Source organism: Lissotriton vulgaris, chromosome 9 (genome assembly GCF_964263255.1).
Source record: "Lissotriton vulgaris chromosome 9, aLisVul1.2, whole genome shotgun sequence".
In the NCBI taxonomy this organism is placed as follows: Eukaryota; Metazoa; Chordata; class Amphibia; order Caudata; family Salamandridae; genus Lissotriton; species Lissotriton vulgaris.
Window position 1 is genome coordinate 151431364 of NC_141697.1, and position 23941 is coordinate 151455304.

At 45.4% G+C, this 23941-nt stretch overlaps 1 protein-coding gene across 2 annotated transcripts in view; it reads right to left on the bottom strand.

Moving 5' to 3' along the window:
* Nucleotides 1–23941, bottom strand: part of LRRC57 (leucine rich repeat containing 57) — a 134671-nt gene that overhangs the window by 10113 nt on the left and 100617 nt on the right. For both annotated transcript variants that reach the window (XM_086937240.1, XM_086937241.1), the window contains one exon: nucleotides 2270–2455. In XM_086937240.1, the coding sequence (XP_086793366.1) occupies nucleotides 2270–2455 (186 nt within the window). The remainder of the gene's footprint in view (nucleotides 1–2269; nucleotides 2456–23941) is intronic.

Here is a 23941-nt window from a genome sequence, read left to right on the forward strand (position 1 = left end):
AAGATGGACGAGTGGCATCCTCATGAACGCCTTCTGACACGGATTTACAATTGTGATATTTTAGTGGAGATGAGTGGATATAGTCATTTTCCATCCGTGAGACTACCTGCATCAGTAAGCAGGATCTTTCTTAACCTCTTCTCCAGCTTGTCTGTGCCTAGTGGCTGCTCTCAGTGGAGCATTTTTGGAAAAGGTCATGAGCAAAAGTGAAACGCTCTGAAGATCCACAAGTTGGTCTTTGCTTGTCCCCTTTTAATTTTAGTGATGTTTATGCTCCTGTTGATGGTTTCTACAGCGTATTCCCTTCTCTCCAATCATATGGAGTTGAGGCATTGTTCTGCTCCCTTCTGCAAACCTTCATCTGTGGATTCACAGAGGTCATTCTCTCCATTACAACAGGTGTCTCTCTCTCTTTCAGTAAACCACATTAATCTGGAACTTCCTCTATTCTCCAGTGTGTATTTTGCCTCTGTTTTTCTTCTGCTGCTATTTTTTGAGATACAGGTCAATATTGGGTTGTCTCATTTGGAAAGAATGCTGCACCATTTTTTATCCAGAGGCCGATCAATCAAAGAGATCTTCCTATTTTGAAATTAATTAGAAAGCAGTAATCTCAGTTTTATGCAGGAGCTTCCACGTGAGAGCTCTTGTTATGGGCATTATCGCACACGTCTCAGTTCTCATACAACCCGCTTTAATTAGGAAGCAGTAATCTCCGTTTTATGCAGGAGCTTCCACGTGAGAGCTCTTGTTATGGGCACATTATCGCACACGTCTCAGTTCTCATACAACCCGCTTTAATTAGGAAGCAGTAATCTCAGTTTTATGCAGGAGCTTCCACGTGAGAGCTCTTGTTATGGGCACATTATCGCACACGTCTCAGTTCTCATACAACCCGCTTTAATTAGGAAGCAGTAATCTCCGTTTTATGCAGGAGCTTCCACGTGAGAGCTCTTGTTATGGGCATTATCGCACACGTCTCAGTTCTCATACAACCCGCTTTAATTAGGAAGCAGTAATCTCAGTTTCATGCAGGAGCTTCCACGTGAGAGCTCTTGTTATGGGCATTATCGCACACGTCTCAGTTCTCATACAACCCGCTTTAATTAGGAAGCAGTAATCTCCGTTTTATGCAGGAGCTTCCACGTGAGAGCTCTTGTTATGGGCACATTATCGCACACGTCTCAGTTCTCATACAACCCGCTTTAATTAGGAAGCAGTAATCTCAGTTTTATGCAGGAGCTTCCACGTGAGAGCTCTTGTTATGGGCATTATCGCACACGTCTCGGTTCTCATACAACCCGCTTTAATTAGGAAGCAGTAATCTCTGTTTTATGCAGGAGCTTCCACGCGAGAGCTCTTGTTATGGGCATTATCGCACACGTCTCAGTTCTCATACAACCCGCTTTAATTAGGAAGCAGTAATCTCAGTTTTATGCAGGAGCTTCCACGTGAGAGCTCTTGTTATGGGCATTATCGCACACGTCTCAGTTCTCATACAACCCGCTTTAATTAGGAAGCAGTAACCTCCGTTTTATGCAGGAGCTTCCACGCGAGAGCTCTTGTTATGGGCACATTATTGCACACGTCTCAGTTCTCATACAACCCGCTTTAATTAGGAAGCAGTAATCTCAGTTTCATGCAGGAGCTTCCACGTGAGAGCTCTTGTTATGGGCATTATCGCATACGTCTCAGTTCTCATACAACCCGCTCCTGCTTTGCTATGTCATAATGTACATTCATTTTCTGTCCCTCTAGCATGTCCAATTGTTTGAGAATTGTCATCTTTTTTCGAAAGCGTTAGAAGCCTGTTTCAAGGGCCATTGCACGGTGAAAATATTCAGTGTTTATAAATATTAATAAAAAAAGAAAATTAAAGGTGTGTAGAATTTTCTTTTAAAAAGGAACAATTTATGGAAATTGGACAAGTGAAGGATAATGTGTGTAGGAAAGAAACAGTGTGACCGGGAGCACAGGAAGGGAGAAAGACAAGGATTTTGACCATAAAGCAGGGACACCTGACAAATGGACTTTTGACAGAAGAATCACAAGGATGATTTCAAGTGGAGGGTGAGGGTGAAACAAACAAAAGTGTTAAAAATCATGCAGCTCACATGCGAGTTTGATTGACCCGTGTTCGTGTTATGGCAAGCAAACAGCACACTACCCTCTTATTTAATGATTTATCTGCAGCGCTGGCTAAAGAATTTACTGAAATCACTTAACCAAGCAAATGGGCAAAAAAAGAAAGAATTACTTCAACCCTTACCTTGTCATAGCCATTCAGATCTCGTAGGTTTTTGATTTCAAACAAATTACCCTCCACCGCCAGCAGAGAGATCTGAGAGTCACTTAGAATACTAGCAGGTAGCATGCTCAGATCCAGGCAGTTCTCTTCCAGGCGCAAAACCTTTAGGCGTGGGCAGTGTGAGATCTGCACGGATATCTGTGAAATCTGGGAAAGTGTGTAGAAAAAAATACTATGAGGATGCTGTTGGTTGTCTATAAACCAATAATTTCAAATCTGAACAAATCTCCAAGTAAAACATATCTTGTTATAGCTGGGTTTCTGCAAGCCGTGGGTTAAGATTCCAGCAGGATGGAACTCTGGTCAGACTAATCATGTTTTACATTTTAAACCACCTGCTGGCTATCTTCAGTTCTAGCACAAACCTTTATTAAGTGTGAAGAGTATGACTGAACTTTGAGTTCTCTTAAATTTTAGACAGGCATTAACATTAAAATATTTTGTAACCAAGCTTCAGGTTATAGTTCCCCCCCCCCCACTATTTACCATCCAAAAAACACGAAGCAGCATCATCATGAGCTATCAGCACAGAGCAATAAGTATCAAGCAAAGGTTCATTAAACTTGACTTCACATATGGCAGAAATGTCTACAGCGTGTCTCCTCCATGAAGCACAAGCACCTCTCCTTAATACTTAATCGACTTGACCAATAGCCTGTATTTAAAGGCGTTGGACGTTTCTAATGTCCACCATGTGGACTTGGACATTTCTGGTCAGGCCTAATTCAGACTCACTGTCTTACAAACTGCTTCTTGTATATCTAATGATGATGTAAGATATCCTCGGACAGCCTGCTCTCAGCTCCTTTTTCAGCTCATCCTTTTCTCCTGTCCCAGGCAAGACAGCAAACAGCCTTTTCAACTAACATAATGCAAAGGACACCTAACCCTCTCCGTCCCTACTCCCACCCGCATTTACTGTTGCAAGGATAGCAGATTCTCTATAACACTCTGTTAACTTGTGCTCATGTCAGCAAAAACAGAACTCGCCTACTTCCCCTCCTTTAGAAGACTCTAAACATCGCTTCTCCCATCTTATCAGCCCCCTCAACATATAATTACTAGTTAACTTCCACATTAGCATCCTTCTCTTTTAGTTAATTATTAAATCTGCCACAGCCATCTGAAATGAAATGAAATAAAAATGTGTTTTGTAGAGCGCAGATAGCTGCCCGGAGGCGTCCAAGCGCTATGATTGACAGTGTACAGACAACGAAGCAATTATCAGAGACAAGAAAAAAGAGTCTATTTATTAAACAAAAATAGTTTTCAGGTGCTTCCTAAAAGAGGTGAGATCTGAATTAGACCTTAGATACAGAGGTATGCTGTTCCACAGCCTAGCAGCATTCAGGGAGAAAGAACGACCTCCCAATCTGGACCGTTTCACCTTAGGCACGACAGCACGAAAAGCATTGGTAGACCGTAGCTGTCGGCTGGGGAGGTAAGGGGTAATTAAGGAGCGTCTAATTGCTGGACCGGCTCCCCAGAATGACTGATGGGCGACACAAAGGGATTTAAAACTGATCTTTTCCCTGATAGGGAGCCAGTGTAGTTTTATCAATCCGGATTTAACAGAAGTCCTACGGGGAATTTGAAGCAGAGTCCGGGCCGCACAATTTTGGATCACTTGTAGTTTCCTCAATGTGGAGTCAGGGGCTCCAAGATAGAGTGCATTGCCGAAGTCTAATCTGGAGAGAATCAATCCCTGTACAACAGTTTGTTTGGCCTCGAATGGTAGTAGGGGGAGAATCTTCTTCAACATTCTAATAAGGCCAAAGCATGTGGCAGATAGCACAACAGCTTGATGATCAAACGTTAAGCACTTGTCCAGCCAGATGCCTAAGCTCTTAATAGCATTCTTGGAGGGGGGCCCAGGCAGGCTGGCCAAATAGTGCCAACCTCAGATGGAGCCGAGCATCCCAATAGCATAACCTCTGTCTTGTCCCCGTTGAGTTTGAGACAAGACAGGGTCATCCAGCTGTTAACTTCACTCAGGCAGGCCACTAGATCCACCATGGCCGCAGGATCCTCGGCCGGCGTCAGAGAGACCACCAGCTGGGTATCGTCCGCCTAAGTAACGATCTTAATACCATATGAATGGACGATCCCAGCCAGCGGACTCATATAGACGTTAAACAACGTCGGACTAAGCGAAGAACCCTGCGGAACTCCACAGTTGAGGGGTCTGCTGGTGGAGGTGGTGTTTCCCTCAAAAACACGAAAGTTTCTATCGGTTAGAAATGACTTAAACCATTTCAACGCTCCTCCTTGAATCCCAATATCCTGGAGTCGCTGCAATAAGATTTCATGGTTCACAGTGTCAAAAGCGGCACTCAGATCGAGGAGGATGACTGCCACCGATCCTCCCCGATCCAAGATGCCTCTTGTTTCCTCCAGGACCGCCAATAAGGCGAATTCTGTCCCATGCTTGGGACGGAAACCAGTTTGTGAGGGATCAAGTAGTCTGTTCTTCTCTAAAAAGGTAGTCAGATGGCTGTTGATGTATTTTTCCAGTATCTTACTGACCCACGGGAGCAGGGAAATGGGGCGATAGTTACTGAAGTTGTTAATATCTATATTGGGTTTCTTCGCGAGTGCTCTCACCCTAGCCTCTTTCCATGCAGATGGAACTATATTAGTGGAAATTGAGGCATTAAGTACCTCCAGTATGACAGGAAGGATGATAAGGCTAACAGCCTTTAAAAAGTTCGGGGGAGCGGGATCACTGGGAGAGCCCGATTTGACCTGGGCCATTAAGGTGGCTAGTAAGTCCAAGTGTAGCAGAGGAAATTTCTCCAGCACAGGTGACAGATTGACTATGATGTCACGTTTAGAGTACTCCAGGGTGGCTTCTGAGCTATTTAGGCGGATGGATGGGAAAGAGGAATAGATAAGATCTACTTTATTATAGAAAAAGTCAGCTATATCATTACACCGGGTTTGTAAATCATCGCTGTTTATAGGAGGCTGGGGGAGGACAGTGAGACTTTTTACAATCCGGTAGATCTCCTTGGAGTTAGATCTGGCTTCAGAGATCTTTTGTGTGTAATACAGAGATTGAGCTTTCTTGATCTCCAGCTTATAGTCCCTGATGGAATTTCTATATAAAGTTTTATCTGGGTCGGTGTAGCCCAGACGCCATCTCCTCTCTAGCCTTTTGCACTTACGTTTTGTCTCCCTAAGCTCCTCAGAGTACCAAGGGGCCGAGGTCCTGGCTCTTTTAGCCCGAATTGTCTTGACTGGGAGTATCGTATTCAAAAATCTGGTTATCCAATCATTTAGTGCGTCATTATCTGCTTCAACCAACTCCACATCTTAGCGGTGTGCCCTTCAACTTCCACTCAACTCAACTCAAAGCAATCCACTCCAGTCATATCCTTGGCCTTCTCTCACTCCTTACAACCATTGTACAAAGTACCGAACTACTTTAATCAACTGCACCCACCTCTCCATATTGACCACAAACAATACACAGCAGATTGTCTTCCGTCCATATGTAGTGCTAATTATCGGTCTGTACTGACCAGTTCGCTCTCTCACAAGCTCTTTAATCAATCAATCAAACAGGATTTATAAAGCGCTGCTAATCACCTAATAGTGTATCCAGGCGCTTGCATGTCCCAGACCCAGAGTATCACTCGAACAGTCCGGTCTTGAAGGCCCTTCGGAAATCAGGTAATGAGGTGATGGTCCAATGCCTTATCAACACTATATTCCCAACACCTATCTTACGACTGTCATTCAAACTCCCACTCAAACTGGTTTGAACAGTAACTTGCCATAAACGTTCACCTTGTCCAGGACATATGGAATTACGTGTAAAATATCTGGGTACTGAGTATGCCTACTCTAAAAGCACAGGAATGGCTCAAGTTGCTGAACTCCTTCCTAGAAATATTGAGATCAAAGGTGTAACTCAATTTATAGAATGGACCCAGTGACTTCTGCAACTACGGTTGAGCTAAGCTTTATTTAAATAGCTTTTATTACCTGTGCACCTACAACTTATTATTCTGCAGCTAGTTCAGTATCCATTCCAACCGTCTTGGATTCAATTACATTTCTGTCTCTAGTACTTCTTCGCTATCAGATTCTGTAGCACTGCCTCATGGTGTAAAGCTAAATATATTGTAATACTACAGAAAGCATTATTTTGTTAGTTATCTTGTGGGAACATCATACTGCTGAAAACCATCCAAACTGCCACCACCAGTCCCGGGAAATTTCACTGTAGCATCTGCATTAAGAACAATTTGAAAATTATTTTCCCAAAATACAAGGGCAGGTGTAATGTTCCTTTGCCTGGTTTCACCTAAAATATAGTTAAATTGGTCCCTTGTAGAGAGGTATACCATATACCCAGGGCCTGAAAATTGAATGCTACCAGTGGGCCTACAACATATATTGTGCCACCCACTTAAGTAACACCTTAAAACATATCTCAGACCTGCCTCTGTAGCCTGAAAGCAGTTTTAAACTGCAAATTCGGCTTGGCAAGAAAACCCCCTTGCCAAGCCTTAAACTTCCTTTTTGTTGCAAATAAGTCACTCCTAAGGTAGGCCTTAGGTAGCCCACAGGGCATAGTGTACTGTAATTAAAAGGTTGGACATGAACTTTTAAGTTTTACATTTCCTGGTAGTGAACATCACCTACATTCGTTTTTCACTTCTGTGAATCGTACCCCTCCCGTAGGTCTACATTGGAGATTCCGTATTACCTTTAATAAGGTGTAATTTCCATTGGAAGCAGGTAGCTATCTCATGTTTGGTGTCTTTGGAAATGTAATGAAAAACCCTATTTAATGGTAAAGTCTGTTTTTTATTAGTTTTGAAAGTGCCACTGTTAGAAAATTGATTCAGAAAAGGGGGTGGTGATGAACAGAGTGTCTGAATTAAGCAGACCACTCTTACCCAGTCCAAAGATCAGGGCTTGATCCATCAGCGTTATTTAGCTCACTGCACCATCCCAGCTCAGAACCTGGCTATATGCAAATTAGTCTGTCCTGGCCCAGGGCATCATGGGAACAGGGCAGACCAAACTACCAAGCCAATTCTTCACCAGAAAGGAGACAAGCTTCCGGGGACCGGTTTCTGGCATTTCAGCTTTCGTCGGCCCGGCTTGCTTGAATCCTGATGGTGCAGTGAGCAAGGGACTCATGTCTGAGTATACCCTGCCACACCTATAGTGGCCAAAAACGATTCAGAAAAGGGGGTGGTGATGAACTGAGTGTCTGAATTAAGCAGACCACTCTTACCCAGTCCAAAGATCAGGGCTTGATCCATCACCGTTATTTAGCTCACTGCACCATCCCAGCTCAGAACCTGGCTATATGCAAATGAGTCTGTCCATGGCCCAGTGCATCATGGGAACAGTGCAGACCAAACTACCAAGCCAATTCTTCACCAGAAAGGAGACAAGCTTCCGGGGACCGGTTTCTGGCATTTCAGCCGTCGTCGGCCCGGCTTGCTTGAATCCTGATGGTGCAGTGAGCAAGGGACTCATGTCTGAGTATACCCTGCCACACCTATAGTGGCCAAAAACGATTCAGAAAAGGGGGTGGTGATGAACAGAGTGTCTGAATTAAGCAGACCACTCTTACCCAGTTCCCATCATGCACTGGGACAGGAACAGACTAATTTGCATATAGCCAGGTTCTGAGCTGGGATGGTGCAGTGAGCTAAAAAAACGGTGTTGGATCTAGCCCTGATCTCTTGACTGGGTGAGAGTATTCTGCTTAATTCAGAAACTCTGTCCATCACCACCCCTTGTTGTTAAATATTTTGTCCACCCTAAGCGTGGAAGAGTATACTCAGATGTGAGTCCCTTGCTCATTGCACCATCAGGATTCAAGCAAGCCAGGCCGACGACGGCTGAAATGCCAGAAACCGGTCCCCGGAAGCTTGTTTCCTTCCCAGTGTAAGAATTGGCTTGGTAGTTTGGTTTGCCCTGTTCCCATCATGCACTGGGACAGGAACAGACTAATTTGCATATAGCCAGGTTCTGAGCTGGGATGGTGCAGTGAGCTAAAAAAAACGGTGTTGGATCTAGCCCTGATCTCTTGACTGGGTGAGAGGATTCTGCTTAATTCAGAAACTCTGTCCATCACCACCCCTTGTTGTTAAAAAAAAAAAACTGTTAGAAAATTGGCATTTTACGGTCCTTTTTCACGGTTCACTTTGTGCCTGCAGCTGTCTTGGGACACATGCCTGGGTATAGCTGGCAGATAAACGTTGTGAATTTCTCCTAGACAGTCACACAATAGAGCGATTAGGTGTGCCTAATGGGCCATCTGCTGGCAGGACAGGGATGCAGAGAGAACAATTGATGGACAGACTGCTGAAGAATGTCATGCATTCACCCCAGTACAGAGATCTGGGCCTAAATCCATTGTTTTTTGCTCTCCATGCCATTCCAGTTTAGACCCAGCCATATGCAAATCAGTCTTAACCATGTTCCCCATGGTAACAGTCCAGCCCGAACTGCTGGGCCAGGTCCACTCTGGACTGAAAACAAGCATTCAAGAACCGGTTTCGGGGTATCACCCCTCATCAGCCAGGCTAGCTTGACTCCAGTGGCATGGAGAGCACGGGACCCACGTCTGGGCATACCTGTCCCACTCGGGTGACAAATGCAAAAAGAACAATTGATGGACAGAATGCTGAACAATGTCATGCATTCACCCCAGTACAGAGATCTGGGTCTGAAGTGGGAGTGCACTGCCTTCAAACAAAGGACCTATCAACACCACATAGTCACTGTAGCCTGGCTGGAGCCAGGGTAGGGGAGTCAGGAAATTCCATGCACTTCAAAGCCACTGTGTAGAGGTGTTTACCACCTTCCAGAAGGAGAGCACCAGAGTATTAAAACAGGACCTCAGACACAAACTTTTCAGCCACGCTGTTGAGCCCTGCATTTTCACCTGAACCTAAGACTAGCAGAGTGACTCCAAGGGCGAGTTTACTGGCCTCCTTTTCAGAGTCACAGGGACACAAAAGGCTCTCACTATCTTGAACCCGCACCTGGACCAAGCCTGAATGAGTCCTGAACTCCCAAATGGTGTCCCACCAGTCCTGGACACTTGGTTGTGGTACTAAAGGTGCCCAGATGGACTACTCCCAAAACTGAGGGCTTAAACATTTTTGGCCAAAAACTGCTTTGAGAACCAAAAGGAGACTGGGACCAACCTGCTCGCCTATCAACCCAATGTGCATTGATGGTGGGTCTGACTCTGCGGCTTCTCCCATTACACTCTTTTCCGGTTCATCAAATCCTGTTCAGCGGTCCTTTGCCAAAGGGGAATCCCTAGTGGCCTCCTACCACATCCCACTGGAGATTTTTGAGTTCCATAAAAACGTCCAAGTCGGAACGTAGAAATCTTCACTGCGCCTTTGACCCAAGGCTCCCAGAGGAAGACACTCCCTCCTCAGACACGGCCTGCAGCTTTGATCTTATAGGTGCTAGGTTTAAAATGAATTGCGCCTTCAGTGGAACCCAGAATGTAGCGCTGGTTAATTTTCCTCACATGCTCTGCTGCAACAGGCATGGACATTGTTTCTACCAGCAGCCTCTCCATCCGTGATGGTGCATTCCTCCAGGACAAGGGCTGCCCTGTTAATTCATGTAAATCAAGGCCCAAAAGCTTTTAAGGAAGCACACGTCAGCAAGTTAAAACCGGGAGGAGCCAGCATATGCACACTGAAGGCTACCAATTAATGAATAGCATGCAGCTGGGTACAAAACCAAGCTTCTGGAAACACTCACAATTTCCAAGTCGCCTAAGAAGAAGAGGCAGAAGCCTTGAAATGCGTCAGGCACAATTAATTTTAACTGGAATGCAGATGCTGGTTCCTGCTTTGAAATAAACCTCCCGGTTTTAACTTGCTGTCGTGTGCTTCCTTAAAAGCTTGATGGATGGATGGATGGATGGGTGGATGGATGGATGGATGGTTGGATGGATGGAGATCCTACTGGCGGTCGCCAGTAGGTATATATAGTTAGGACCTAGTTTCCATAGGAAATCTCCAACATTCTATTGGGAATAACGTTGGCGCCGGTTGATAAATCTCCGCGAATTTCTCAAAGAAGATGGCCCGCTCCGCTCCTTCCCTGAAAGTTTTGGGGGGATTCGTCAAGTGGGGGCTGAGAAAATAGGGGGGGTCCTAAAATGTGTTTTCCTCATGTTATTTTCCATAGGACGATTAGACACGGCTACAGCCCGAACCGCTGAACGGAATTACACCAAACTTGGTAAAATGGTAGGGACTGGTACGCAGTACGGCCTTTTGTTTAAATGGTGTAAATCCCTCCAGTAGTTGTTGAGAAAATTTTATTTGAAAAAATGTATATATCTATAGGCGTGCACCGTGCGCGACACTGGGGGTTCCCCCCAGTGATTTTTCGGAATTTTTTGGGGGGGTAGGGGGGGGACTTGTGGGACCCCCTGAGCAGGCCTAGAGGGTCAGGGTGCTTCTACCCTGCCCCCTTTTTGAGTTCTACACGTTTGTTTTTCTGCTTTCCTGTGTCTCAGTCTACCGAGGCACAAGATGGCTGCCAACAATTTCTGTTTTGGAGTGTTGACAGACAGTGGCAGCCAATCAGCATGCCTTCCCGAGAAAGCTTCATGCTCATTGGCTGTCAATACTTCAAACTAGGAAGTGTTGGCATCCATCTTGTGCTCGGTTGACCGAGGCACAAGAAAGCAGAAAAACAAACATGTAGAACACAAAAAGGGGGCAGGGTAGACACACCCTGACCCCCTAGGCCTGCCCAGGTGGTCCCACAAGGACCCCCAAGGCCCAATTTCTTTTTTTTAAACCCTGTCTTTTTTTTCAAATTACCCCCCGGGGGGACTAAATCACGGGGGCACAGTGATAAAGAAGTGTGGGGGGTCCCCAATCCCCCCCACACTGCTCCGGGGACCGCCGACCCTGGGGCAAAGCAACGCAGCTCCCTGGCGCATACTGGAGGCTCCTGGTAGGCTAGTTGGCCCCCAGGGACCCCCAGTATGCAAGGGGAATTAGTTCCCCCTCTGCAAACGCGCCAGGGGGCTGCGTTGCAGAGAGGTGTAGAAAAGAGTGAGGCCTCATTACTCCTCTCTGCAATGCAGCCCCCTGGCTTATACTGGAGGCTCCTGGTGGGCTAGTTGCCCCCCAAGGACCCCCAGTATGCAAGGGGAATTAGTTCCCCCTCTGCAAACGCGCCAGGGGGCTGCGTTGCAGAGAGGTGTAAAAAAGGGTGTGGCCTCATTACACCTCTCTGCAATGCAGCCCCCTGGCTTATACTAGAGGCTCCTGGTGGGCTAGTTGCCCCCCAGGTACCCCCAGTATGCAGGGGGAATTAGTTCCTCCTCTGCAAACGCGCCAGGGGTTGCGCTGCAGAGTGTTGTAAAAAGGGGGCGTGCCCTCTGAACACCTGCCTGCAAAAATGTAGTAAATCAGTATAAAAAAATAACAATTAATACATTTAAAAATTGTCATTTAAAAAACCTTCGAAATTCAATGAAAAAACCATAGGTTTCAGGCCTTATATAGTTAGGAATTAGCATTTAAAAAACCTTGCAAATTCACTGAAAAAACCATAGGTTTCAGGCCTTATATAGTTAGGAATTAGCATTTAAAAAACCTTGCAAATTCACTGAAAAAACCATAGGTTTCAGGCCTTATGTAGTTAGGAATTAGCATTTGAAAAACCTTGCAAATTCACTGAAAAAAACATACGTTTCAGTCCTTATATAGTTAGGAATTAGCATTTTAAAAACCTTTGAAATTCAATGAAAAAAACATAGGTTTCAGGCCTTATATAGTTAGGAATTCGCTTTTAAAAAACCTTTGAAATTCACTCACAAAACTATGAGTTTTAGGGGTGTTATAGTTAGCTGGACATTTCACTCATACAAAACCATTGAAATTGCTCCTATATAGTTAGTTGTACTAACTATATTTCGCGCACATGCAATCCACTGCTGATGATGTCACATATTAGATCATTCAAAACTGGACTGCTTCAGATGCAGTCTTCTGATTTGGCAGTACAATTCTAGAAAGCAGTTCATTTTCTATAAGAAGCAGTCACATGAATTAAGATGCAGCAGAGCAAACAAGCATTGGCAAAGCCAATAGGTCTCGCCTTTGGGAGCTGTATGGAGGAAGTTACCACATGGTGCTGACCCTCTTGAGGCCACACACTCGTAAAAACAGGGAGCAAGCCTGCAATCTATTATGGGCTGCCTCGCAGAGGCTCAACAAGTTGGTGCCTGCTGCTAAAGACCAAACTGTGCAGTAGATGGACTGCAAAACGATAGCCCTCTGGAGTCAGCACGGGAAAGACATGACGGTGAATGCTGGATTGCAGACAGAGTCCCTCATCCCCCGCACTTTGGTTAGGAAGAGGAGTGGCAAATTATTGTGATGGGGTCAAAACTGGGAGTGATCTTCCCGCCTGCTGCAAACAGTGAGCAGAAGTGGAGGTCAGTTGCCTCCGGTCCTGGGGCTTTTTTGCCTATTTTGCTGTGCTATGGTCACCACCTCCACAGTGCTCCTTGAGCTGTAGAGCACAGCCTAGAGCTTACATGGAGCATTATAGAGAGGAAACAGCCAAGCAAACTACACCTCTGCCGGGTACTTAAAGTTGTAAGATTAGTGTTCCACAGATCTGGTTCTGATCCTCTCCCCTTTTCTAAATTGTGTGGAGGGTTTACATTTTGGGAGTGCACCCCTGATTGGATTATCTACTGGGTGCTCAGTGCTTCACACTCTGCTTCCCATTTGCTCACCATTAACTACAATAACTAATATTTTATTGACGGTCACAGACTTGGCACATACATTGTTTCCAATTGGGAATTTGTTAATGCCTCCTGACACCCTTGCAGAGACAAACATGGAGACTTATGAACCTCTGGTGTACTACTACATTATGTGGACCTCCAAACATAAGCCACAAAAACGAATCCACAAAAGCAGAAGTGTGGCTCAATGGTTAGAGCGGCAGACCCTGATGCAGAGGTCTAGCCTGGGACCAGGGTTCAATTCCCGCCTCGGTGGGTCTTGGGCTCAATTTCCTCAGACCTGATAATTCTCGCCTCGGTGCCTATTCTAAAATCATGGGTCCCACTCTGCAACTCTGGGCAATAGCTTGCTTAATCTCCACATCGGCCCCAACAAAGCTAGGATGCCCGGCTTCACCTTGGGGGTACCCAGGAGTGGGCACTTCACAGGGAAAAGCCAGGAAGGGTTCCACAGCGGTATGCGTACAAGCGCCTGAGATACCCCTTCGGGGGTCGATTCGGTGCGCTATACAAATACTACTACATTTACATTTACATGAGGCAAGCCCAAGAGAGAGCTTGCTCTTGACTCTTCTGCAGCACAGATACCGCCACCAGAGGGGATATGCTGCTCCACATCAATGCATTTAAGACTGAATACTCCTCCTTATGCCAAGAGCTAGCTAAATCAATATCTTACTTAGACTGGAACCGACAAAAGGGCAAAGATTAAATTAGAGCATGTCGAGACTTTCAAGTTGGAACAAGTTCACAAACAGGATGTCCTTGCGGAACAAATGGAAGCGCTCGAGACTCAACATACCATGATTTTTTTATGACATTAGGATAGTGAGAACAGCATCAAAACTAGGAGAGCCAACTCTTAAATCTCCAACCCCCAGCTCAAAAGGCACATCAAAAAGCTCTTTGACCATATGCTTTGGAAGTAGAATCTTCAGAAATAGGACTAAACTGCATGCATCAAGTTTACTCTGCTTACCAAATTTTTCAAGCTCTACCTTCTGACAAATTGATAAGCATGCATTTTTTCAAGATGAAAGAAAAAATCATGCCAGGAGCAAGAGCAAAAAGCCCTTTTCTTTTCGAGGGGATAAAAACTCCCTTTTTCAAGAGCTATCCTTGGCAACCCTGGCAAGGCTGAAAACGTTCCGCAACATTCCATCTACCCTGCAACAAAAGTCAATCCCATACAGATGAGGGCATTCAGTCAGACTTGTTTTCATATGGTGAAAAAGACAATATGGTGCACTGAGAGAGTGTGCAACCTCCTTAACCTTCAAAGCTTGTAGTGAACAAGTACAAGAGACAGTGACAATGAACAAAAAAACACAGCAATCGGCCACCCACCTAGAAAAAACTGTTGACCGTCATGGAGCACAGCAAGGCGCAGAGACGGAACCGGAAAAGGGAAACATGCTCCACTGCTTGAGATTAGGATTCAGATCTTACCTTTGGCATTATAACCCTTATGCCTCATACGAAACAGACTACTCTGTGACTCACAATGCTGCAATGTAAATTAAGGTTTTGTTGTGAATCGTTACCTATTTTTCACCCTGCTCTATGACTTTGAGGTTTGGTATATAATTGAAAAGGACTATACGTTCTTATCATGGGCACACAGAAAGCATTCTAGAACGGATTTACTTCAAACAATCAGACACGCATTTGAACTAGCCCTGGACATGGCCTTAGGGGTCTGCACATTATCAGACCATTCTCCTGGGTTATTGAGACTTGTGCTACCCATCCTGAGGCATCAGGCATGGAAAGTGCACAGCCAAACAAAATAACATTCAGGGCTATGTCACTCATGAACACTAAGAAGTAGGTGGCTCTATCCATCATTGTTTCCAAGAAAATGATACAGGGGAACTGTCTCTAGGAAAGATTTGTGAAGTAGCAAAAGCAGCCCTGAAAGGGGAGCTAATTTCTCATCTACCCACATTCTAAACGTTAGCACGAAAAAGAACTAGAACCCCAAATCCTAGCCCTGGAGCAGCAACTCCAGATAGCCTGTCAACCCAGAACATATCAAACTCTAAGCAAAGCATGTGGAGAACTAAAACACCTTCTTGCTGAAGAACCAGAGAAAAATGCTTTACACGGGACAGAAGAATTGTGAAAAGGAAGGTAAAGGTAGCATTGAAATAAAGACTTTCCAAACAAGCAATTACATACAAAAACCGCAGACTGATGCAGGGCAGATCTGTTTCGTTCACCGGCTAGGCTTAAAGCATTTTCAGGCATAGACATGAATCTGTATGAGGTCTACTTAGGACACTAATACTCCCAAGCAGTGACTCCAGACATTTTAAAAGAGGTAAAAGTGCCTATTTCCCTTTAAATGTCAAAATGGTTATACCGGTGATGCAGCAGAACTAGAATACAGGCCCCTTTGGTTTACCAGTGTGCTTTTATAAGGTGTAACCAGATGTTCTAGTTGAACCCCATGCCAAAATGTGTGATTATATTTGCGCGGTCCAAACATTCACTGACTCCAAGTTGGAGGCGGTGATCTTGGTCCTCCTGAAACCAGGCAAGGATCCTTAGTTATGTTGTTTCTACTGAACCATAGTGCTTCTCTACAACAATGTGAACATTTTCATTAAGATGCTTGTAGCTTGAATCTACGCTGTGGGAGTTAATATCTCTTAATTAATCAGAAAACATAGTAAAATATGAACAAGGCCACACATACAGGCAACACATAAGTTCCATAATTATGCGCTGAAAGGGCAAGAAAGTGCAACTCCATTCTCTAAGATACCTTGATACGGCTGCAATGTGCACTCTGGATTAATAGTTGCTGCCATTTCTGTTACTCCTGGTGCGCTTCATCCCCAAATAAGTCTCAGAGAATTTTTCAAGGTCCCAAACAAATTGCCCCAGTGAAGGTAAAAGGTTGTCATTCATGCTTGCACCTGAGAAGATACTGTCACGGTTTTGTTAAAGGAGTGCAAGTGCTTACATTTCTCTGCCCACAAGAGCAAATCAGGGGATAAGGATATATTGCAGATCTTTAGGTTGGCCAATACTTGTAGGTTGGTCACCAGTTTCCTTGTGCAGTGATTTAGTGATTTCAAAGTTCTTGTATTGCCTTCCTTTGTTGGTCCTTCTAGAGGACTCTGTTTAAAAAAGTTCATATTGTGGGCTTAAACAGCCCCATAACTAAGAGGTAACAGAGTTTTGCAAAAAGATTCAGTTGCTGTGGTTCAAATATTTCCAATGTCTGCACTATCTGAGACATTAATGTTTAAGTCCTAATCCCACTCCTGATGGTAACCTCCACGAAGGCGATTATGTTGTCTACTGGATATGTCCTTAACAGGACTGATTCTGGTGACTGCGTAGAATATACTGCTCTGTACAAAACTGTCATATTCATATCCAACTGTTATGCTTACTTATCTTCCCAAGAGGCAGTGGTTGGACAGATGGCCCTAATGCACAGATGATTAAGTGACTGCTTTGCTTATCTTTCCCTGTGGACTCAGTGTTTGAGCATTACTTAATGTCAAGCTCTAAATGATCACCCCCGAGTAAGGCTAGTCCTCACTGTCAAGAGAGACTTCAACGTTGAAGGGTCGCCAATGAGGCATCTGAAGTCTGGTACCTCAAAAGCTACAGCCACGTCATGCCTGAACACTTACAGCAAAAAACAGCAAGTGTGCTGCTTGTCTGCATAACACTATGAATAACAGCATAAACAGTAATAGAAGTACCAGATTGCAAAGAAAGAATCTGGCCGTATGGCAACACTCACACATAGGCTTCGGAAATAGAAGAACTATCTGTACTTACTCTAGCTGAATACCAAAACATATTTGCACATAACAAAACAAATGTAGGAGTGCACCCCAGCAGGCTCATACTTTGAGGAATACTTTTATATCAGGTTAGAGTCCCCGTGCACCCAGGTTCAAGCCTACGGAGTCAGAACGGTGCAACAAGCAACATGTCTCTTAAACATGCAAAGCTTCTGCAGGGTCACATTTGCTATGGTCTTCCTTCCACAGTTACCCTTTTGTTTTCATTTTAGGAAACCTGGGAGGAGAAAGGACACTGGAGGGCTACTTTGAGAAGTGTCTAACATTTTGAAATTTTTACACAGAATTAATACAAATGAGTGCAGCACAAGGGTTCGGAAAGAAGCTGCTAAGATATTAACTAATAAATTAAAAGGACTGGGATATTAAACAATAACTGAGAAAGACCAGACTCTTCTCATACACTCACTTAGTATTCAGTATCCCAGCATCCCAGTCTCTCCACTCTATCCCAGAAGGGCTGCTAAGGATTGGTCAAGGAAACACAACTCACACTTCTATGGCATTTTGTATTGCTTAACATGTTTTGCTGTCCACATTCCAAGTGCTGTACAAAGTACTGTTCAAGGATTGTGAATGGGCATGAACTCGGTCTGTCAGACCTTTTAATGCCACTGAAGACACAGTCACGTTTTCTTTGTGCATCTGCTGCTGTGTGACCCGAAACAGAGGATCACTGCGAAGCTTTTGTGGGAAGTAACCAGCATGTTTTCTGCCACACTGAGCTTCACATAGCCAGAGCCAGTAATTAGTCCCAGTCTTCCCTTTTCTTGCAGGTATTTCAACACAGTCAATCAATCAATCAGTGACACTTATATAGCGCGCTACCTACCCGTAGGGTCTCAAGGCGCTGGGGGGTATGGGTGCCGCTACTGCTCGAACAGCCAGGTCTTCAGCTTCTTCCTGAAGGAGAGGTGGTCTTGGGTCAGGCGCAGGTCGGTCGGGAGGGAGTTCCAGGTCTTGGCGGCCAGGTAGGAGAAGGACCTTCCTCCCGTAGTCGCTCTTCGGATGCGGGGGACGGCGGCGAGGGCGTGGTTGGCTGATCGGAGGTGGCGTTTGGGAGCGTAGAAGTTGATTCGGCTGTTGAGGTAGCTCGGGCCCTGGTCGTGTAGGGCTTTGTGTGCGTGGGTGAGGAGGCGGAAGGTGATTCTTTTGTTGTCGGGGAGCCAGTGAAGGTCTCTCAGATGTCCGGTGATGTGGCTGGTTCGTGGGATGTCGAGGATGAGTCTGGCTGAGGCGTTCTGGATCCGCTGGAGTCTCTTCTGGAGCTTGGCGGGGGTACCGGCGTAGAGGGCGTTGCCGTAGTCCAGTCGGCTGGTGATGAGGGCCTGGGTGACGGTCTTCCTGGTCTCGTGGGGATCCACCAGAAGATCTTCCGTAGCATGCGTAGGATGTTGAAGCACGCCGAGGAGACGTTGTTGACTTGCCTGGTCATGGAGAGGGAGGAGTCCAGGATGAAGCCCAGGTTGCGTGCATGGTCTGTCGGTTTGGGTGCGGTGCCCAGGGCGGGGGGCCACCAGGAGTCGTCCCAGGCGGAGGGTGAAGAGCCCAGGATGAGGACCTCCGTCTTGTCAGAGTTCAGTTTCAGGCGGCTGGTCGTCATCCACTCGGCTACCTCTTTCATCCCTTCGTGCAGGTTGGCACTGGCGGAGGCGGGGTCGTTGGTCAAGGAGAGGATCAGCTGGGTGTCGTCGGCGTAGGAGATTATGCTGAGGTTGTGTTTGCGTACGATGGCCGCGAGGGGGCTCATGTAGACGTTGAAGAGGGTGGGGCTCAGAGATGACCCTTGAGGGACGCCGCAGATGACTTCGGAGGCCTCTGACTTGTACGGTGGTAGGCGGACTCTCTGTGTTCTTCCGTCGAGGAAGGAGATGATCCATTCCAGCGCCTTGTCCTGGATTCCGACGTTGCTGAGGCGCTGTACTAGGGTGCGGTGGCAGACAGTGTTGAATGCCGCGGAGAGGTCTAGGAGTAGTAATTTACAGGTTTAAAAAACACAAAAAGTGGTTTTGCCATAATTTTACATACTTCCAAGTAAAATGTGTGAGAGAGAGCGAGAGACAGGGAGTGTTTTTTTTTTTACTGTATTCATTTTTGAAAAACTGACTGTTGCGACATCCAAAGCGGTCTCTAGGACAGATCGAAAAATTGGATATATTTAAAATCTGTCTGGGAGGCAAGCCATACGAGACATAAATGTTCTCGGTTTATGAATATGGAAGAAAATCTGGTACTGGAGTACCTTCTGTTAATTTACATGCCAGTGTACTCCCTATTTCTCACTGAAAGTGCTGGTTTAGTGCCATTTTCCCACTCTCTTCGATCCCTTTGTACTTGGCATAAGTCACAAACATTTTGTGCGTTTTGCTGCACAATTAGGTTACTTCTAGTGTGAAAATATCACATATGGATGTATTGCCACATCTCAGTCCATCATTTTCTTTGCCCACCATGCCACCTCAGATTACACCCATCCAGGTGCAAATCAGTCTTAGTCCTGCTCCAACAGGAACAGTCCAGCCCGAACTGCCAAGCCATGTCCTCTATGAACCAGTACACAAGCAACCTTAGGCCGGTTTCTGACTACTATGGTCCTTTTTCATTCAGGTGCAGCTTGGTGACTGTGGCAGAGTGAGCAATGGACCCACATCTCTGCATACTTGGTTCCAGTGAGACAGTGAGCATGGGACCCACTTCTGGACATACCCGTTGCACTTAAAGCTTCATAAGGAAAAACACAAAAAACTGATGGATGAAATGCTTGAGTTAATCTGAGCCAATGGTAATTACTTGGGGCAGCATCCCAGTTCATTATGTTTTGCCCTCCAAACCCCCTCATATAGACCCAGCCAAATTCATATCAGCCTTGGTCCTGCTCCAAGAAGAACAGTCCAACCCGAACTGTCAAGCCAGGTCTTATCTGAATCGGAATACAAGCTACCCAAGACTGGTCTCAGTCTTATTGGGGCTCTTCAGTCAGCCGCAGCTTGGTTCCAGTTGCACAGTGATCACAGGCTACGTCTATGTATACCCATTGTACTTAAAGTGATAGCCAGTGGCTGAAATTAATTCAAGCATTCTATCCATCACCTTGTTGTTGTGGTGCCTTAAGTGTGACAGATATATGTTTTCTAGCTTTTATTGGTAAAATATTTTATTAAGATTTTCAAATATAAAATTTGTCAATACAATAGGAGCAGTGTCTTGCATGTGTAAGCATACAACAATGAAGCTAAAGTCAGCATTGATTGAACAGCTCATTGCGTAACTTGGTACAATATAGTCATATCAGGAAAAATAATCTTCAAGCAAAAATACAGTACTATAGTACCTGTTTGTGAAGACAAGTTATGTGAGTTTAATGTAACTAAACGTAAGGAGCAGACCTGGGAGTGGTCCGGGAGGAAGAAGGTAAAATGAAGCAATAAACTTAGTAAAAATCAACAGCAAACTGTCACTTGTGTTATTCCAAACAGATATGGTAACAGCCTGGTTCAGGGAGAGAATGGGAGTCCTGAGGCCTATGGCTTATAAAGTGCACCTAAATCTCAACGGTATGGTATTGGGACAGAGCTACTAGAGAGCCCCCTGGGCTGTCCTAGATTGGTTTGTCACTCTTCAGTGGATTCCCCATCGGAAAAGGACAACCGTTCTTCCTCATTTGTGAGCGGGCAGGCCTGCAGGAACAGATCCCATGCATGTGCACACTCGGATAAGGACCAACTCAGTGAATCTGGCAGTATCTAGCTTAGCTTTGGGCATAACTCGAATAGGCAGGGTCTTATCAAGGTTTCATCACATGGAAACATGAATAAGGCTCAGTAAGTACCATGTCCCCGTAAGGCATAAAAATAGGGCAGCCCCATACCATATGATAGAAATCTGCCCCTTCTAGTTGGCACTGTGCACAGGTCGCTTGCGTCCCAGGGAACATGATGTTCCTGAATCAAATTGAATAGGGACATGCGAGAGTCATATGTCAGGACATTAGTCCGATCATTATCTGTGAATGTTAAGCCCAGATTAGAGGCCCATTGCTGTCAAAGTCCAGATAGCTCACCCTCTGCTTGGGATAGTAGTGACCTGTAAAGGGGGGCTACTGCTGGCGTTTGTCCGGCAGTAGTACAAATATCTTTTAGGCAGCTGTGTTCCCGAGGCTCCAGATGATCATCTTCCCATGCTCATCGAATGTTAGACAGCACCACGCCACATAGCAAGAAGTGTTGGGGGGGGGGGGAGGGGGGGAGCAAGCTCTTCCATTAGGTTGCTAAACCTCTGTGGTTGCTCATTTGCATATCAGTCTCCCAGTGTGGTCATGACCCTCTGCTCTCAGTCATATAGGCCAGACCAGTCATCCTTATGAGGAAGGTGTAATAGGGAAGTCAGAACAAGGTTTGTTTGCCTAAGGGAGCTACACCCCGGTGCATTGGAGTGCGCGGGCCCTTGAGAATCGAAGGGTACTAAGTACGAGCACAGCTGTGAGCTTCTGCTGTTAAGAGTGCATTTTAATATCCCGCACCGGAACACTGCTCTAAACTTGCGTCGCCTTCATGGCGTTCTCGCGAGGGCGGAGCTTCTGTCCGGACCGGCCATCTTGGCTTCATTAGACGCCACAATGGCCTTTGACACGATAGAGTGGCCGTACCTCTGGGCCACTCTTGAAAAGTTAGGCTTCGGTGCGGGATTCATTAGTTGGGTGAGGCTTCTATATGCGGATCCGCTGGCTCAGGTTGTTGTTAACGGTAGGGTCTCTCAGTCCTTTGCTCTCGGGAGGGGTACTAGACAGTTATGTTATGTTATGTTATTTATACTTTTGTATAGCGCAACGGTTACTCAAGGAGAGTGTCCCGGCGCTTTGGGTAAGGAGAACTAATTCACAATAACATAACACATTAAAAACAACAGAAAGCACATAAGACAGACGAGGGGACTGCTAACAGGACTATTGAGAGAACAACCAGGTCTTAAGACCTCTCCTGAACTCAAGCAGACTTGAAGCCCCCCTAAGAGGGAGCGGGAGCGAATTCCACATCTGTGGAGCCAGCAGGCTGAAGGAGCGGCCTCCCAGGCGCGCTCTCTTAACACGAGGAACAGCCGCCAAGAGCAAGGATTCGGATCTCAGAGAACGAGCAGGATGATAAAAAGCCAGTCTCTTTTGAAGATACCTTGCTCCCACCGCATGGAGAGCCTTGTATGCCAGAGTCAAAGCCTTGAAGGCGATCCGTTGTCCCCCCTGCTCTTTGCTCTTGCCCTGGAGCCGCTTGCGGCCTGGCTCCGATGGGAACATACATAAGCCTAAATATCCATAATAATAGAGCATTACGAAGGGGTTATTCAATATCCCCTGGTTGCCTCGTTTGCTCTTAGTCCTGATGAAGACTCGCAATCCCCAGGTCCAACTTACCGGTTGGGAATAAGTCGAGTCGAAACGTCGACACCTCCAATACATATACCTTGGACCAATTGTTTGTCAGCATTGTATACAGTGCAAAACTGAGGATATTTAGGCTTATGTACTACAATGTTTTTGATCACAATAATATAAACTACGTTGTTGGCCAGGTGTTCAATACGGCGAATTTTATGTCCAGTATTGATTGTAAAATAATGCAAACTATCTCTTAATCACCACTGTGCATTTTCCTTTCCCCCTTCACTTGTTTTCAATTTCTGGATCACATCTTTCCTTTGCACGCTCCTGTCTCGGGGAAACCTATGTGTTTTTATTGACATAAAAAATATTGTAAAAACATGAATACAGAGAAAAATTAAACAGGAATATATTTTCTTTAACCGTGGTGTAAGGTTTCTTTCAAAGATAACATAGTCTTTGAATTACATATAGCAGACTGATCATTGTTGCTCCTTACTCAAATATTGATTCATCTTTGATTTGATCAAATACTGTAATTTATAGGTTCAGGACCATTGTTTGTTTATCATTATATTCACCCAGGTCCATATCTTATGGGCTACCCCATTCTCGTAATGGTTCACTATGGGGTGAGGCAGATGCCTTATAATCTTTCACCTTTGAAATAAGGCCGGGGGAAATGAATAAGTAGTCGATAACAGACCCATTTGTTGAGCCTTTATAGGTGGGTACCATCTCGTTTGTTCCTGTGTTAAATGGTTCATACAAGTTAAAACTAGCTAGCAGTAGTTCAAGCGCCTCCCCTGTTTTGGTATGTTCAAAGTGGGGGGTGTCTGCTCCATTAGGAGACTCTGAAACGCCTGAATGGCACAATTGTTTACATTGATGACTGTTAAAATCTCCCATCAAAAGGATCTCAAAAGGAATATGTGTATTTTGACTATAGTTATTCAAGAAGTTCTCCAGGTGGTCCACATGATCTATTTCTGTTAGTCCTCCCCATGCATTATAAAAATTAATTACGAGTAGGGTGCACCCTGGGGAAACTAACCATTCTATTGTCAAGATATTGGGCGAACCTGAGTCCAACTGATTAAAGGACTCCGCTAGCTCTAAGGAGAAGAGTAAAGTAAGCCCCCCTTTCGCTCTCCCTGCATTGCTTGGGGTTGCTGGTACTGTGAAACTTAAGAAACCATCTAATAAAAAGGTTGGTGAGGTGTCCCAGGTTTCTTGAATTGCTACCACCTGGTATCTAGAAATGTAATTAACCCAAGTTGGATTTGACCTTTTGGCTCTCGTCCCTGCGACGTTCCAGGTCAGGAATGTACATAGGGATGGGGCCACCACCTCGGGGGGTACTGGTGTTGGGGTCACTGTTGAGACTGGTTGTCAGTCGTTAGTGTTTAAATCAGCTAATGGGTCAAAACGGTTAGCTAGAACCAGGTTTAGGCCTTCGCTATTGGGTGTAGGTCTATTTTGTCTGGCGTTACTAGGTACTGTTTGCCACTCATTTCCCGCTGTCCCTGTGTAGGGGATTGTGTTCCTGTGTGTGTTAAGTCGGGTATGCCCCCTTAACGGAGGATAAAAGAACCCTAAGGGGACCGCTCTAAGGGTATCATTTTCTCATATATCTGACCCGTCCC